The sequence below is a fragment of the Dermacentor andersoni genome, chromosome 2 (assembly GCF_023375885.2).
Source record: "Dermacentor andersoni chromosome 2, qqDerAnde1_hic_scaffold, whole genome shotgun sequence".
NCBI lineage: Eukaryota > Metazoa > Arthropoda > Arachnida > Ixodida > Ixodidae > Dermacentor > Dermacentor andersoni.
In genome coordinates this window covers 84,304,983-84,322,541 of record NC_092815.1, presented here as the reverse complement: position 1 = coordinate 84,322,541, position 17,559 = coordinate 84,304,983, and the positions used below count along the sequence as shown (strand labels likewise).

The 17,559-nt window shown below is 40.0% G+C and overlaps 1 protein-coding gene across 1 annotated transcript in view; it reads left to right on the top strand.

Moving 5' to 3' along the window:
- LOC126541730 (tyrosine-protein kinase JAK2-like) overlaps nucleotides 1-16,677 on the top strand; it is a 56,252-nt gene extending 39,575 nt beyond the window's left edge. Inside the window, exon 19 of the mRNA XM_055077042.2 lies at nucleotides 1,286-16,677. Within this exon, the coding sequence (XP_054933017.2) occupies nucleotides 1,286-1,565 (280 nt within the window). The 3' untranslated portion in view covers nucleotides 1,566-16,677. The remainder of the gene's footprint in view (nucleotides 1-1,285) is intronic.
- The last annotated feature ends 882 nt before the right edge of the window (nucleotides 16,678-17,559 follow it).

The window sequence follows — 17,559 nt, the reverse complement described above, 5'->3', positions numbered from 1 at the left end:
CAGTGGGTGTAATACAATCCTGCTAAAATTCCCCCTTAGGGTTCATTTCAGCATAGAGTACCTAAAGGCAGCATCAGCTTGGTTCAGTACAAGTTTAAAGCCTCACAGAGTTTAGCGCAATGCAGTTTATCACCAGCCCTTTTATCACCAGCCCTGAAGTAGCAAAGCAAATGAAAGGGTAAAAAAAGGGCCCTCCAGTGTCAGTTGAGATTGGGAAGTGAACCTCAAATCCTTCACTTCCAAAGCCCACATTAGTTTCACTTGGCCATATGCTTGTCAGCAGATAAACAGAGAGATGCTTAGTTTTGACAGCCTTTGTGTTCCTAGTGTGTAAACCGGACACAAGATTCTACATTGTCCTCTTCCTCCTCGCTATGCAGGACAACATGGCTGTTAAATTAAGTGTCAATGTCATCTTCAAAATGCTGCTCGTGGTAAGCACATCTGTGCCAGCATATATTCCTGAAGGAGCTACTCCTTCTTGTGAAGTCCACATTGAATGTTAGTTGGGGTGGAAATGTGAGGTAAAAATGAGTGCAGTTAAACAATTTTGTGGCAGTGAGAAAGATGATTTCTGCCAAAGGGAAGGGAAGGAGAACATGCTAGGTGGAGGAAAACTAGGTGGTTATGGTTGTTCCATGCACCTCTCACTGTTTAAAATATGACATTGCTGGTAGCAAGCGTTGTGTTTATTCCAAGTTGAGTAGTGGAGCCCTCTGTTGGTGACATTTTGCCAAACTGACATTGCAGAATTCTAGATAATGCTTCATCCTTGCCTCATGGCTCCTCGTCCTTTGCCTGTGCACTGATCTGTTGAAAGTATGGATCATTAACACAACAAGTCGTATATTCTGGCAGAGTTGTAGTTATGATATAGATAGGAACAAGGAAACTGTTTTAGTGGTGTAATAAACTCGTAATGCCTACTTCTGCTTCTTGGTATGAAAAAAGTTACTATAATTACATGTGTGGCTTGTATTTCAACGTAAAGTCCAATCAAATGCAGCTATTCGGCTGGTTGATGCAGCACTCAATGTGCATTCAGCTGACTTTGCACATGCAGTTGGAACCAAAATAATGTGTTTCAAACTAGGAGCTGTTCTGAAACGTGGCAGGGTTTGACATTTAAGAGTGTTGTTATGCTGCAAGAAAAGCTATAGTGTATGTATGTTAAAAAGTTCTCAATCCAAAATGTGACCTCCAGCTGCTCTAGCTTTTTCTCACATTGCCCACTGCCATCACACCATGTCAATGTACTGAACTTAGGTCCCATTTTACAATGCAGGTATGCCCCTGAGAGCATCCTTTATGGCAAGTTCTCAACCAAGTCAGATGTGTGGAGCTACGGTGTTACTCTATGGGAGATGTTCTCCTATGGGGAGGACCCTGTCATACAGGGGGTTACACAGGAGAATTTGGGCAGTGAGCTGGTACAGGGTAAGCGACTGGCTTGCCCCGCTGACTGCCCTGCTGACCTATACCAGCTGATGCTCCTCTGCTGGGCGACTGACGCCCACCAGCGGCCTGGATTTAGCCACATCAAGGGCATGGTGCATAACCTGTGATCTCCTCCTTGTCCTCTCTCTCTCTATCTTTTTGTTTTGCTGTTATCACAGGGCCAGGTTGATGAACCAGGATTCTAAACAGGGCTGGTTGTCAGTACCATCAGCATAAATTGAAATGTGAAAATCGGAAGGAATGCCTTTTAATATGTGACTATGTGAGGGGAGTCTCATCGTGTAATTGGGGGACATATTCTGTATCGATCACTTTCAGTGATATCACTTTCAAGATGCATCAATTGCTAAGCCAGAGAAGGGGAATTCAACTAACGTAGTGACAAACCTTTAATCAGCCTTATTCTCACGCTGCATTGTTGAATGTATTGACAAGACACCTGCCACTCCATCGAGGTGCTCCTCTGAACATTGTCATGTAACAGTGATAATATTCCTGAGAGTGACTGATTGAGAATACAATCTTAGTTTCTAAGCTGCTGTGACTCCAAAGCTCTGTTTTTAAGCCTGAATTATGCCAGTATCACAAGGTACAGGCAGACGTAGAAGTGCTAAGTCACATTCCACTGTATCTTGACTTATTCACACTTCAATTTATGTATGTTGGTAGCACACGGTACAAATGTTGAGTGGCTGACCTACAAATTTCTAGTTCAGAATCTGCGCTGTCTTGTTCCTTCCTGTTCACTTTCCACCTGAGCTGGAACCTCTTTTGGAACCCTTTGAGAAGCGGAGAGGTGAAACGGCAGACTATTGTTATTCATAGATGGAATATGGAATCCCACTGTTGTCCAGTTCCTTAGTAGATCCTTTTTTAATTCGTGTCTCATGTTTATTTACCAGGATTATCAGGTTTATTTTAAAGTGCTGCTCTTTCTGCAGCAGTCTCCTTGCGCTCAAGACAGGCGGGCAAGGTGCCTTTGCCTTTTGCCTGTGCGAGGAGGTTTCGGTCCTCTGAATGTTCTTGATCTCTCTGGAAACTCTCATCCTTCACTGGAACGTTCGGAAGGGCTTTGAGAGTTATTCAGATAAACAGTCAAAGAAGGGACTTCTGCACTCCTTCAGCGTCCTCCCTTTATTTTGATTTACATTAAGTACTTTCTTGAATTCTTTAGTACAGGATTTACCTATCATTGCAATGCTGCACTGCTTTCAAGAAGTTAGTTAAATGTGATTTCATAGCTGTCAGGCTGCTGTTCATTCAGCAACCCATCACCTTTTGCTTAGCCTGTGGGATCTGTAAGACATATGGTTAAGCACTGCATTTATGTCATGGTGCCTGCTTGTGTAGCATTTAAGCAGCCATAATGCTTGTTTATTTTCCCCTTACTTTTCTCATTAGAACTTCACACATTAAGTGACGTGCAATTCATTGCAGCAATATCACCAGCCTTTTTTTTTTCCTGTGCTGTTTGTCACCATTACCATGACTTGCAAGTTGTTTATTATGTAACAACATACAGTTTCTTGAAAGGCAAGGAAGAATGTGCTTGCTGAGATTGAGTGGTGACTCTTTGTTTTGGGAAACAATGATAGGCAGCTTGCAGTTTAGATGAGGGAGATGTTGCATTTTTTAAAGGTCTGTGTAGGTCCAACAGTTGGTAGCGATATTGTTGGGTCATGCCACTGTCATGCCACTGTCATGCCACTGTACTTTGATGTATTGATGTTTTTGTTTGAAACCCTCTAAAGGTGTTCCAAGACCATTATGAGGGGCAAGAAAAGTGGGTTCATGCTTCTGCATCTCCTTTGAAGGCACTTAGTACTTCCATTGTCATGTACATCTCAGGTTCCACCCATCTTGCTGCACTCTGGTAACCTTGGCTTGTGTTCACTGTTGTGGGCACTTCCACTCACATTTCCAGTGCCCCTCTTTGGTAAAACACAGTGTGCTTTTACAAAAACTGCAAAGCTTGTAAAGAGCTATGTCAAGGTATCTATCTGTGTTGGTGAGATGAGAAGCTCTAATAGAAGTATGCCTTCAGGCTGATGGGAAGTTGAACTTGTTGGTGCTTTCTTATACAATGTGTTGTCATCTTTATGCCAAAGGTTATGTAAACTAGCACCTAATGTTCTAATGTTGCATCATTGAGGCAGCCTGGTATGAATGGTTATTCAATCAAACTGCCTTCTTGTTCATGCTCAGTTTCTCATAAATGTAGCATTCGATGATGCATACACTGTTTGGATGCAGTACTCACCACTTTCATCCAAAGTCCACATTGTCTCTGGCAACACCAGACCAATAAAGCAACATCCACTGTAGTGAAAACAGAATTTAAAGAGGAACTTTTCCCTCCTGTCATTAAATGACACTAGCATTTCTTCCACTAAGAAACTCTATTATGTTCTTCATTTGGCACCGTCACACACAACTTGTGCATCTTGCCTATCCTGAATGAAATAGGAAAGTACTGCATTCAGATATGGTATTGCAGAAAATGACCTGCAGCATGCTGCCTACTTATGAAATTTGAGCGCGAGCAAGCCTGCGGTTGAGCTGAAAGCTTTCTATACCTGTGCTTCGTGTCAATGTAGCATTCTGTATACATATCTGTGTGTGTAGCTTGCATTTGTTATTAAGAGGCCCAGTTTTGTTCTATTCTCTCTTCTCTCTTAATATCTCATATTGTAGCTGCAGACCATTCTTTATTGAAGTTAGCCTCCTATCTTACATGACATTCTATGACTAGTTGTATTATACATTTGCACATGGAATATACGTACATTTCTTGTGTTTCTTGCTTTTACAGGCTACATAATATAGTCGGTACCAGAGTTGTTTTAATGAGTTATGAAACGTATTACATCTCACACTGTTTCATGAACTGTGCTGAATATAGCTTTGTGTCAACATGGGGATCACAAAATACCATCTCACCCAAATATTATTTTCAGCACCTATCTTCTCTGTTGATAGCTCTTTAACCAGGTACTGTTGTATGATCATGACTGCTATATGTCATCTTACACTTTTTTTGGCAGCTAAATTGTTTGTGAAACATTGTGTGCAATATTTTGTGCTAAACTTGAGACAGCTTAGTTCTTAGTATTGGACTACTGCACCTAGAATATAAATTTTTGAAGTAGAGTTAGTGTTAAAAAGCTGGTGATGCAATCAGCAGCATTCATTTTATGTCATAAGTTAGGTGATAAGAAAGTATATGAAAGACATCTTTATGTGGCTGAAAAGTTGGCTTTTATGGGTTGAATTCGCATTGTGAATTGCTACAGTGTGCAGCTGAAAAATTACCTCATTCTCTGTCATTGCATTCACAATCGCATATACCAAGCTGGCTTGCTGCTGCTTTAACCAATTTTTCAATGATGTACTGCACATAATGTGCTGCATGACTTGAGACCATCGTGCCAATGCAACCATGTTGCTACTGTGCAAAACCATTTCATAATAGAAATGCTTCTTTGTCACATATTGTTTGTGATTTGCTAACATATAAATTTTTGCCCCTTTTACGTACTGAAAGCATATCATTAGAGCAGTTACCATTATGCTGAAATGTATTGATGCACATATATCCTATAGTGCCAGCACCTGACTATCATTTCGTGTCAGCAAGTTTGTGTTATTTGTGTCAGATGCACAGTTTGTGTCAAACTATTCGCATGGATTTTTTTTTTTACTGAAGCACAGTGGTTGAGGCATAGAAATTTTTTCCAGCAAAACCATAACTATCATTAGTGGTTTCACATTGCCTCTTAACATGAGGAATTCATTTGTAGCATCTGGTATTTAGCTTCTAATTTCAATGCCATTTGTCCGCATTGTCAGGAAACATCATGTGCTCCGTGGTCTTGCAAGAACAGCAAAACTTGAGTACGATAACTTTGGCAATTGTGTAAGGAAGAAAAGGAAATTTAGGGCTCTTAATTTTGAATCAATGTAGGTAACTGCAGAAGTTGCGGCCGCTAAGGACTGTAGGAATAGTGAAAGTAGCCACGAACATATTTGCAAGTATATGGCATTGAACTAACTGTATGCTAGCTCATGGTTGCCGATTTGCATAGTTTGAGCTGCTGACCCAGTCTCAATGCTCTTTGCTTATGTGGAAGTTCCTGCTGGAGTGTCAGCCACATGCTTTCTTAAGCGGTGTAGCCTAGAGCGCTCCCTCTTTGTTGTCTGTGCAGCCGTCGCTCCTGACAGAGGCATGCCCGGAGATCACACTCGTCACTGAAGCATAAAGTTTAGACGCAACAAGTTCACACGTGTAGGATGCATTAAGGATTCATGAAATATTCATAAAGGCAATTTGATGCATCCAAGCATTGATGCATGAGCTAAGTGACCATATGTACTGGCCTCTGCTGGCTGAAGCAACACCACTCCAAGTCAGTGACAAGTGCATGTTGGCTCAGAAGATAGCTATTTCTCTGCTACATAATGGTGGTGCTGTCTGTCGCCGGGCAGCATGTTTTGGCATGTTTCTTTCTTTTTTTTGCCTTAGTGATGGTAGATGGCACTACAATTCTATTGCAGTGACAGTGTGAGCTGCATGTGTACGATCGTGGGCTAGGCAGTCATCCCTCGGTATTGAGAACCAGTCTCAAGAAGACCACCGAGTGCCAAAACTTTGCAGCCGAGGTGAGATAAAGCGTAGCAAATGTCTACAACACCATTTACTTCATGTGAAATGGATAAACGAGTTAAAGGTGGCTACTCGTTTGGCCTGAAGCGGGCCAAATGCCACCATGTCAAGCAGTGACATAATTTCTGTTGCATCCAGAAGTGTGCGGCACACATTGAAAAAAAAAAAAAAAACACTTTTGCTGTAAGAGATCAAATGGCTGACCTCTTCATCCTAAGGCAAAGGCCCATTTTGTTAAGAAATGGGCCTTGGTGAGGGCTGAAGCCTCCAGGTACTAGACAAGCACATGAATGTGAGAAGGAGAATGAGCTGTTTTGATAAGTCAAGGCCACATTTTCATGTTGTAACACTTTCAGTGTCTTACAATTTTATTCACTTTTGATGAACCCCACCAAGGGCCATCAATAGCACTGTATAGCTTGGGATCATCCATCAGCTTATGTTTTACAGCTTCAAGCCAGGGCCACTGGAAGGTGTGCATCTGTTGAGGCACTACGGCTTCTGTGAGATTGGATAGGAGCCGAGGCAGTTGCTCATTGCAAGTACTATCTTGAGAAGGAGGTTGAAATACACTGGCTCTGACAAGTGCCGGTGATAAATATTATTATCGGTGTCTTTTGCTTTCAGGCAAGCATATTTACTTAACCGCAATTGCTTCAGACAAGCCATAGATGCTAGGTGCTTTGTGAAGTGAAGGTGCCTCGTGTAGTGAGCGTTCCCTATGTAGCAAGATGATGATTGGGTTGCTGGGCAAAGAGAGCTCAGTTATAATGACATCGACATGATTTTACAAAGATTTGCTGTGTGTATCACAGTAGCACAGTTGTGCTACGAGTCAGAATTGTCATTTTTATTTTTTTGATAAAGGACATTGAGCACCAGGTTAACAGAGCTGTAATTGAAGGCATTGTTTCACATCTCTCTGACCAAGCTATAGACATCCGTGCCTTTGCTATCGTAAAATAGCCTTTGACAATAGCGAACTAGTTTTTGCATTTGTTATTGTGGTACCAGCACTGTGTGACCTTTTGTCTTGTGTGTGTTTTTTCTTTATTGCTACTGCGGAGCATTCTAGAAAATTTGTTCTGGAGAGCTTAGTTTAGATGTCTATAGGAATTGTGTTTTTCGACATAGCTGCTGTGGGACATTCCAAAGTCTATAACATATATAATATGAAAATTTTGGCTTGATTGTAATGGTGATGCCTCAGGGGCAGTATCTTAATATGTGTATTGGTTTTTCAGGCTTTTTGTGGATAGCCTTGCACTGTGCCATAAGCTTAAATGTGCAGTTAAACAATGGTTGAACACTCGTTGACTAGAGCGCACATAAGGTTGATATGGTGTTTACTGTGTTTGCCATTGGTGATTAAGTGGTATTCAGAACCTACTACTGCTAGGAAAGATGGCAGAAACACATTGTTCTGCCAGCAGAAACACCTTAACAAAGTATCTATAGTACATATGATCGCAGGAATTTACTACACCAGCTCAAATTTTAGTAATTTCACTTTTGCATTTTGGTAGGAACATGTTTTCTAGATGGCAAACGCATTGCACAAGTGCCAAGAGAATGGCGGCTCAGCTGTCGAGTATTTGCCTACTGTTTCTGTTCGTGTAGTGAACCACAGTGCTTTTTAAAAAATATAGCCATCTGTGATGACTTTTGCTTGTTAGAGCTGGGAGCACGTTTCATGTGATGGAGCAGCTTTTCACAGATGTGCCTAATGAACACATTCTGCTTCAACACCTTAAAACTTCATTCAAGTAGGTTTGTGTAAAAATAATTGCTCTGTGATTGTGGAACAACCACTGAGGCAGTTCTCAGTACTTCTAGTTGAATACCGTGACTGCTCTGAATATCTTGTTTTTGCAAGCTAAGTTTTGCTATTGCATACTCCTGACTAAAAATAAATTTTTAGTTAACACTCCTAAAACATTTGCACTACGTTATATTATCAAGCTGCAAAATCATGTGACATAACCAGTTAACTAAACAAAAGATGATTTCTGTGCAGTTGGTAAGAAATTGCAACAGAGGCATTTGCACATTATGTCACTGTCAGACCATATTTGCTGAAAGTTGCAAAAACATGAAAGGGGTTTTGGTTGTGCTTCATTTTTGTTCAACTTTACACTTTTCTGGAAGTACAGCAGACTCCCTCTAAACTGGAAGCTGTCATGAGCTAAACAGTTTAGAAGAGTTTTCTATAGAAATTATTTATGTTATAAACTTCTTTTATCTCCTGTTGGAAAAAAATTATTTGATTAAAAGTGGTTGTATGATAAGAGCACTCAAAAGAGGCTTCCACGCCATCTGGTGTCTCATGTTGAAATTTGTGTCCTTGTTTCAAAAAATTTGCAGTAGTCATTACACAGTTTTAGTTTAGCGTTTGCAACCAAACGTAAATGCATTACATACGTAAAGAAATAGCGTTGTCATCACTGCGCATGCTCTGAGCGTTATTGGGTTTCTGCGGTTTACGTACGCTATGATACCATACATTATTTGGCGAGTTTAATGTTCGAATGTTTACGTACGCTAAGAAATAGCGTTGTCGAACATGGCAGCACCCATGGATACCGCTTCAGTGTGAATTCATGTGATGGCTGCACTCTGACTCGCGTTGATCGCCAGTAACTATTGGAATGAACTTTCGTTTTCTCTATACTCACCTGAAACGTTATTTATGAGCGCATAACACGTCCAATTTCTGAGATCGTTTGGTGATTCCGGCGCCTGTATGCCTAATGAGACGCATCAGCATAGCAACAACAGGATGGTTGGTAATTAATTTTCTTGGCTTGGTTTTTGTTTGGCACGAGGCACCAGACAGCGCCCTGTTTTATAATGTCTTCCTTAGGTTTGTGTTCCCTTACGGTAAACTAAATGTGTTTAAAGGATACACACCGTAACATCCCACAAAGGTGATTACGTTTAACGTATGTAAGGCGACAAATGCTATTCTAAAGCTGTCTATTGGGTGAAAAACGAAGTGTTTGGGTTTTCACCTAACTCCGCTTCACTTTTTTAGTTTCAACTATCACATCAGCTACATCCGTATGCTTTTATAACTTATATCGTCATTTTCGTGTCTCCTCTTAATGTCAACATTAATGGTCACATAATGTGTAGAATTGATAACCACTGGTCATTTACAATAGCAGGCATGGGTGCCAAAGCAAGAAAAATGCAGTCAAGCATGTCCAAGTATTAGGAGATATGACAAAAATGAGAAATGTGCAGGCAAAGGTCTTGTTGACATGAGATAGGGATAATTGTAGATGCCTGGAAGAGACTTTCGTTATGCACTGGACAATTTCATGTGATGATGATAATGATTTTCTTACTACTTTATTGAAGTGTTCGAACTAGGCTTGGAAAACAGTTTTAACTTTTGACAACTTTGTAAACCTGAAACTTGGCACTTCTGCACGTGAATTAAGAATGCAGCTGCGTGGGTAGCTGGGATTGTTAAGCGTCTTTGGAAATTATGCATGTAGGCCATCATTTCCCAAATGCTTTTGTTTTATTGAAGCTCTGAAAAGTTTATTAACCTGAGCAGGGACCCCTTCCATGCGACTTATTCAAGGTACCATCAATATGGTGTTTATGGCATCTGCAGCAAAATTAGACATAGCATTGATTGTCTTTTGTAGCAGTGGCACAGATAACTTTCTGCCATCTTTGTGAGAGATAGATGCCATTGCAAGGTTTCTCTAAACATCGTGTTTACTGCTGAACCCTTATCATCACTTGAACATGTATTGTTTAGTGGTTTGAGTTGTTTGCAGCAGCAAATGATTAAAAATTATAAGTGGTGTAAAATTCAGATGTTCGAACCTAAAGGGATGATGGAACTGTAAATGCTTTGTGTCCGCTGTGACAGCAGTAATATAAGAAGCAATTTCTTGTGATTCATCTTGTGAACAGAAAGTGTAACTTCTTTGTTGCACTTTTTTACACATGATGATTCCATGCTGTCTATTTGCATAGCATATTTGTATATTTATATGTGTGAAAGCTGTTTTTAGTTTCTTGCATCTCACATGGGTTATTTAGAGAAATTGGAGTATCGTCAGGTTGATGGCGTTCCCTCATTTTACTTAATTAGCAAGCAATGTTGTGGCTTATTTTCTGCCACCATTTGCCAACCGCATTGTTGAATCAGCTATTTGAGCATGTTGAGAACCTGAATATCTACGTTTTGTGTTACAAACAATTTTGTTGTGTGCAATATTTGACGCTGACTTGTTGAAACATTTAACCACTTGCTTTGAAGCACACATATTTTAAAGTCCTTTTTGTGTTTTGTTTCACATACGTAAATACTTGTATGTTTAATGTGTATAGAATAATATGCTAATGTCTATGTATATCCTAGGCATGTATGCCGTGTTCAATATTTCTTGAATTCAGTTATATTAAATGTACTATTGTTTGTTATTGTTTGTACGATTGTTGGTGTCAGCTTAGAATGACTTGAACATGTACCTGAGCAAATTGACTAAGGGGCACATATCTGCCTTTTATTTTGAAAAGAAAAATATAGTGAAGCGAATTTCAGGCTTCATCAATTGCATCCACTTGAAAGAAAGCTTCAAGACCTTTTATTTGTCAGCACAGAATTTGTGGCAGTGCTCGTCTCGATGTGTTAAAATTTGACATTGTGCTCACGCACACTCTGACAGTTTGTACTTCTCTATAGGAATTGCGAGGCAAGTGTTTTGTTAGTATGTCACCAATTTCTATTAGATTGACAATGATGGGATTGCAAAGGCGCATTAATTATTTGGACAGATTGACTTAGGAAAAAGCCAGAAGAGAATGATACCTATTCCTAGCCAACAAAATTTGTGTTGAATGGTAATAAGGTGAATGACTATCTCTTATGTTTATTTTCACATGTCAAAAATCCTGTATTATATCTTCAACATATCTGTCGTATGCCTCGGCATCATGTCGCACATTCGCTCAAACTGTGTACTGATGACATGAATTCTTTCTCATGAGAGCTTGTAAAAATTTTCATTAGGCACAGTGGCAATGTACACATCGCTCACTTGCTTGAAATGTGTAAAAGGACATGCTGCTAAGTAGGAAACAACTTTGTTCTTGCATTCCATTCACACATATTTAGGAATTACTGGCATTTGAATGCCTATGCTCATTCTATTAACTTTCACTGTGAAAGTACATGCCAAGTAATGTGCTCAGTGTTAGTATTATTACTGTCTCTTACCTCATGGACAGCACAAAGCAGCACATGATGTGAAGATCTCGACAAGGCATTCCCTAGATGTGATGAGTAGTGTTGGTATTTTTACTCCTTTAAAATCAATTCCTCTAGAGCGAAAAACACTTGCTGATATGTCACTGTATGTTGTGCCACGATGATTAGCCAGGTTTTGAGTCATGCGTGGCTTCGTGTGTTCATGTGATACAACAGATGTGTGGTTTGAAAACTTTGAACTGCTTACGTAAAGCGCGTGTACTTTTTTTCTGATGTGATGCTTGTAGATGTTACATTTATTTGCTCTCTATTCTGTTAGTTTGATATGCTTTTCTGATGAGGCCCTTTTGCACTATTAGTCCTTTTCTTAAGCTAGACAAAATATTGGGCTAGTTGTTATGGACTGGACACAATGTGCAGTAGTCTGGGAAGAAGAAACACATGGAGACACCGAGACGCCGTCAAGATTGCTGTCAATCAGAAGTATTCTGGTCTGAAGAACAAGCACGTAAACACAGAAGAGCAATATGAGATTTCCAACACCACAACCCTACAAAGAAACAAAACGCTCACAAGTAGTCATTAAAGAAATCGTTAACTCTCTTAGTGATAAATGATATCTCATTCGGGGGTAGAAATACATAAAGTGTACCTGTTTTATCTTAGCACACACATGTTAATCTTGGCTTGTGTTGTTGATAATCTTTTGTGCTCTTTCTGTATTCAAGTGCTTGTTGTTCAAAATAAGTATATCAATTTTGACTGTCTTACTACTGTCTGTCCTGGTGCATGTGCTCCTGTTACGGCAGCTTGCATTTAGCCCTCTTATGTTTAGTGCTTTTGAAATGCTCTTCCTTTTCTAATGTGCATCTCTTATGGAGCTTACATGAATGCTAACAACACTTCCAGGTTTAGCAGTTTATAAATGTTCAGAGAAATGCATCAATGCATATGAACTTTGTTATTATGTTGCCAGGTGCTATGGCGTGAAATGGGCTTCGAGTGGCAGTGCGATTTGTAGCGAGCATTGCTGCGCGATGGTGTTAAAGAGATTAAGACATTTCAGGTGCCTGTGGAATGAGAGCTGTGCCTTCTGTACAAGTAGATACACACATTTAATGTACCTCATATACATACTGTTTACTTTATTTGGAAGCATTGCTGTATAAGCGTATCATTAGTTGGGATTAGCCGTGCAAAGAATTATACTATTGCTTTCAGTTGTAACTGTTCATAAGATACACTGCTTTGACTTGCACATGCACTGGCAGTGTGGGAAATTCCTGCTGCTGGGGGTTCTGGTCATGAAATGCTTATAATAGTAGTGCTCACTTGGTCTTGCCTGGGCATATCGATAATGTCATGGTGCTTCAGCTCTCAGTATATCTGTGAAGCAAGAATACTCTGATATCTTTTTATGAATACTCTCATTAAGGTCGAACATAGTATGAAAACTGTAGATCACATGTGAGCCTTAGGGTACTTTTGCACTGTTAAAGTAGGTGTAGCAAGCTTTAAGATGGCTTCACTCCGTGTGACTTTTAGCAATGTCTATGTAAATGGGAATGGGATCTCACATTATTTTTGTACTCTAAGGAAAAATGACCTTTGCACCTTTGACACATGCTTTCAGTGCTTCAGAAATGGGGAAAAAAGTTTTTGGCCGTACACCTGTGGGAGCAAGGCCATTGATGTGTAAAGCATGCCACAAGCACATGAAACTTGTGGCACACTTTTCTATGTCTGTGATCATAGACTTTCCCAAATTAGTAGTAATTTTGTCAGGAAGCTCAGTTTTGCTATGCTGAGGTCAAAAGCTGTAAGTAATCTTAGCATTTATAAACTATGGCTAATCTTGCAGACCCATTGTCATTGCTAATGAGTCGCATGTTTTTCAAAGCAGCTGTACTGTTTCATGGTCCCATAAACTGCTTTTAAATATGGCACTATAATTTAGGGTGCTTGCAGTAAGCTTGAGTACTAACTTCACATGTACCTCTAGCATATACAATTCCATCGTTTGCTCATGATACTGAAGATACCTTAGAAGTTGCCTTTTATGAAAAAGGTTGAGTCACTTTGATAGTGATGTTATGAGCTGCTCAGTAATGGGCTGCTCAAAATTCAGCACATTCTCAGTTTGATCCAGACACATTTCTTAGTTATGTATATCAACACAGCATGCTTCTAACGTGTACATAGCACAGAGTGTCTTGCAATGTGGTCTAAAACAGTTTTCTTAATGCGCTGTCACATTTCTGCTGTGCTGATTCTCTTTTTTCACATCAGCTACGAATGTCTCGCATTAATCATTCCCATTTCCTATGGTCATTTGTTACATATATGTGATATGTACGTACTATATTCAAAAGTATATGTAATTCTGCAGTACTGTCACTTATGTATTGCCTTTCTAATATGTTTGTGTCCTCATATGATTCACTGGAGAATACAGCACATTGCTTGCTGAGTAGGCTTTTGAACTAAGAATTGGGTGGGACGGAACGCCATTTTGTTAACCCTTTCAGTGCTACTGACGTACCGGTATGTTCTCCACTCTCTTCATTTGAATACGCACAGTAACACAATGTTCGTGAGCTCCGAAGTAGTTCCACCATCTATTGTATTTTTCTAGGAGCATATTTTCTCATCTCTTCGGGCTTGCTCAGCCTGAGCTTTATTTTAGCGCTCTGCGGAATGTGTGTTCTGCAGCGCACTTTATGGGCATGGTTGTGCTGCACAGAGGTGTGGCTTGAGGGCTTTGTACACCGCTACTGCAGCAATCCTCCATTCATATATTCGTGCCATAGTGCAAGGTCCGCTCTTGCATATTTCTGCCATCTTTGGTACGTGCATGGCACAGTTTTTTTTATTATTATTTGTTACCTACACGGTGATGGTATTGCGGGAGCATGCGCATCAAAATGAAACTAAGTAGGAGATATAAAACAAAGAAAGGAATGTGTGGACCATACTAAAAGTGCATTTTTCATTATCCGTGTAATTGTTTTCCATCTGAAAAACCGAAAATAAGTTCTTGTTCATTTTATAACATCGTAGAAAAAAAAAAAAAACTGGCACTGAAAGGGTTAATATCCATTTTGGAAATAGTGTAGGTCTTTCAGTTCTTATGTCACCTGATTTTCTAAGCAGGGAATGATTCTGTATTCTGTAATAAGCAGGAAGTGGCCAGCAAAATATAAAAGAAAGAAACAAGCCTGTACAGACAGCATAGCTAGTATTGCTATGTCTTGGCCATTTTCTTCTCGACCTAAATATTGCAACAATGAAGTTATGGGGTTTTACTACCCGAAGCAACATACAGTATATGAAGAGAGGTCGTAGTGGGGTTCCTCATAATTGTGACCACCTGGAGTTCTTTTCACATTCAACTAAGTCTAAGCACACAAGTGTTTTTGCAGTACATCCTTATGAAAATGCAGTTGCTGTGGCCAGGAGCTCGAGTTTAGCAGAAGAAAGCTGAAGCCACAGAACCACTGCAGCAGGTTTTCACTTTTTTGCTGCCATTGCACATTACCCACCAGTATGCAAATTCTGGTTTTGTAATGTGCAGTTCTGCATACAAACAATGGTAGCTGCATTTTAGAGAGGGCAGAATTTAAAGAATGATTGTCTGTGAAACGAGATTCAGGAAGATTTAGGTACATGTGAAAGAACCCCAGGTGATTAAATATAATCTGGACACTTCCACTGTGACATCCTTCATGGCCCACATGTCCCCTGGGACATAAAACCCCATAAACTATTGTTATTGTTATTATTATCATCAAAATGCATAAGAAAGCTTCCCCTACAAGCACCCTGCTGCATACAAATGGTGGCATGCTTCGTTCTTGATGCACAGACCAAATGTTGGTATTGGAAAAGGTCAGCTGTGATGCACCCAAGGTAGCACATATGCCAGTGCTCTGCGGCGGTGTTAAGCAGAATGTTTGTGCAACTTACCATATGGCAGGCAGCAGGATATGTGGGGAACCTACCTTAAATTATTGAAATGAGTTCCTTTAATTGTAGGTGGGTTTACAGATGAGGCATTTCTTCACAAGAGAGCCCATCTAGACATGTGGAATAGGAGGCCCGCCTTGACTTTCTGTAAACAAGTGTACCTTTCTTCAATTTTTGAGGTGTCTGTACGTGACATTGGCATGCATGAATCCTCAGTGGAGCACATTCTTGGCATTTTCATGAGTGAAATTTTTGCTACGCTTGGCTGCTTTGCTGTGTCCGAGCAGGCTTGTGACTCCACCTTGCAACTTGCCTGCCTATGTTTGACCCTAGCAGGCCACCAGCTGTGTATCTTGACCGCATAATGCATGCCAGTGCTTTGCATCCAATGTAAAGGAATGAGTGTGAGGACATTTATTTTAAAGATGGAGACGACAGTAGGAGAGTGCCATAGATTTACTTTTGAGACGGTGAAGGTGCAATGTTCTGATGATGTGTATGTTTACTGATGTCTGCTTGGCATGTGCAAACAACCTTTTGGTAGCTTAACAACACTGAATGTGATCAACTAAAGTGCATTACAAGAAGCAGGCTTCAAGGTGTGCATTTTCCCAGTATCATGTCAAGTGGCTGTTTGCAATAATTGTTTACTGTTTTGATTATTGTTGTTGTGAAGTGGTGTGTCCTGACCAGCAGTGTTATGTGTTGTGCCCCAGCCTCTGGTTTCTGCTGGAGCCTGGTGATTGACTGCATATCCATACTCTCTGTGATTGTTATGTTGCATTGGTTTGCAACTTTTCAGTGAAAACTGGCCACATGTAAGGCTCCTCCACTGCGATCCCATGATTGGGTTGCTTTGTCAGTGTTGTGTATCAGAACTGTTGTCGCAGACTTCCACAGCTGCATTGGTGTGTGTACATCATGTGTTGTACGCTTTGCTTCAAATCATTACAGATACAGCCAAAATGTCATTAATTGTTTGAAAGGTAGCGGAAACGCCATCTGCATGATTCTCTCTTCTTTCAAGTGTGTTACAGATGTAACTGTATGCCTCAAAGGTTTTTGGTGCTAGTCGAAAGTGACAGATCATAGTTTGCCTGTTTGATTCTCCACTTGGTGTAATAAGTGGGCGTCAGGCTTAACATTATTTGTGCACCTTGGCAGATCTTTGATCTCAAGTAGATCAGAGTATGCTGAGCACATGCGTGCACTTATTTTTGCGATGGATATATACTTTTTACAAACTTGTGCGGCTTCCCTTTGTGTGCCGTGAAAATGATGTAATGATGTACAAATGATATACATGTAATGATGTTTGAATAAACAACATTTTATCGGCGGGGTGCCGTCAGACAGAGCTGTCTTTTTTTTTTCTTTGTTATATGTTTGGATTTAGTATGCCACTTGGCATTCTTAAAGTAGGTGTGTGTTAGTGTAAGCTGCTTTAATGTCTAATAGTTTCTTTTGAATAGCAAGAATAATATATCGGAATAACTTAAGATTGCAATGTGCAAGAAGCTCATCTATTGAAGTTCTTTCCTGCCTGAGAAGAAAGGGGATTGCATTAAAGTATGTATATCTTGCTGCAAGCTTATTGAATGAACCAAAGTGCAAGACAGCTGGTTAAACCATGATCTGCATTCCAGCAGCAGAGAAGGTGCTTTTGTCCATCGTGTCTTTCCGTCCTTTGTTTGTTGTTGCGCTGTGCACATCACTTCTTGAGTGAGCTGTCTACATTTCTTCTTGCTTGAAAACATTTTTTTTTTTTTCCAGATGAAACGCGGAAGGACTTGTATATGCAACGGATTAGATGTGTTTTTTTAAATATTTGTTGTTACCATAGTAAATTGTGGGGAAAACACGGGGAATGTTGGAGCTAGAAATTTTAGATGATGAGCAAAACGAGAACAATGTAAAAGCAGGAGCCAACATTTCAACAAGTGGACTTGTCTTTATCAAGGCGACATATACTTATGTCGCCTTGAAAAAGACAAGTCCACCTGTCGAAACGTTGGCCTCTGATTTTACCTTGTTCTCGTCTTGCTCAGAGTAAATTGTGTAATTGAATAATTTTGGAAACTTGAAGCACGTTGCCGGGCCTGTGTTTCATAGTGACTCATTTATATTTCCATTTAATTTACATTAACACGAAAATATTATCCTGCTTTTTTAGGTGGCTGTACTATAGCTATAGTACGAAGCTTCAATACCTGGATAGCGCCACAAATAATTACAGCAC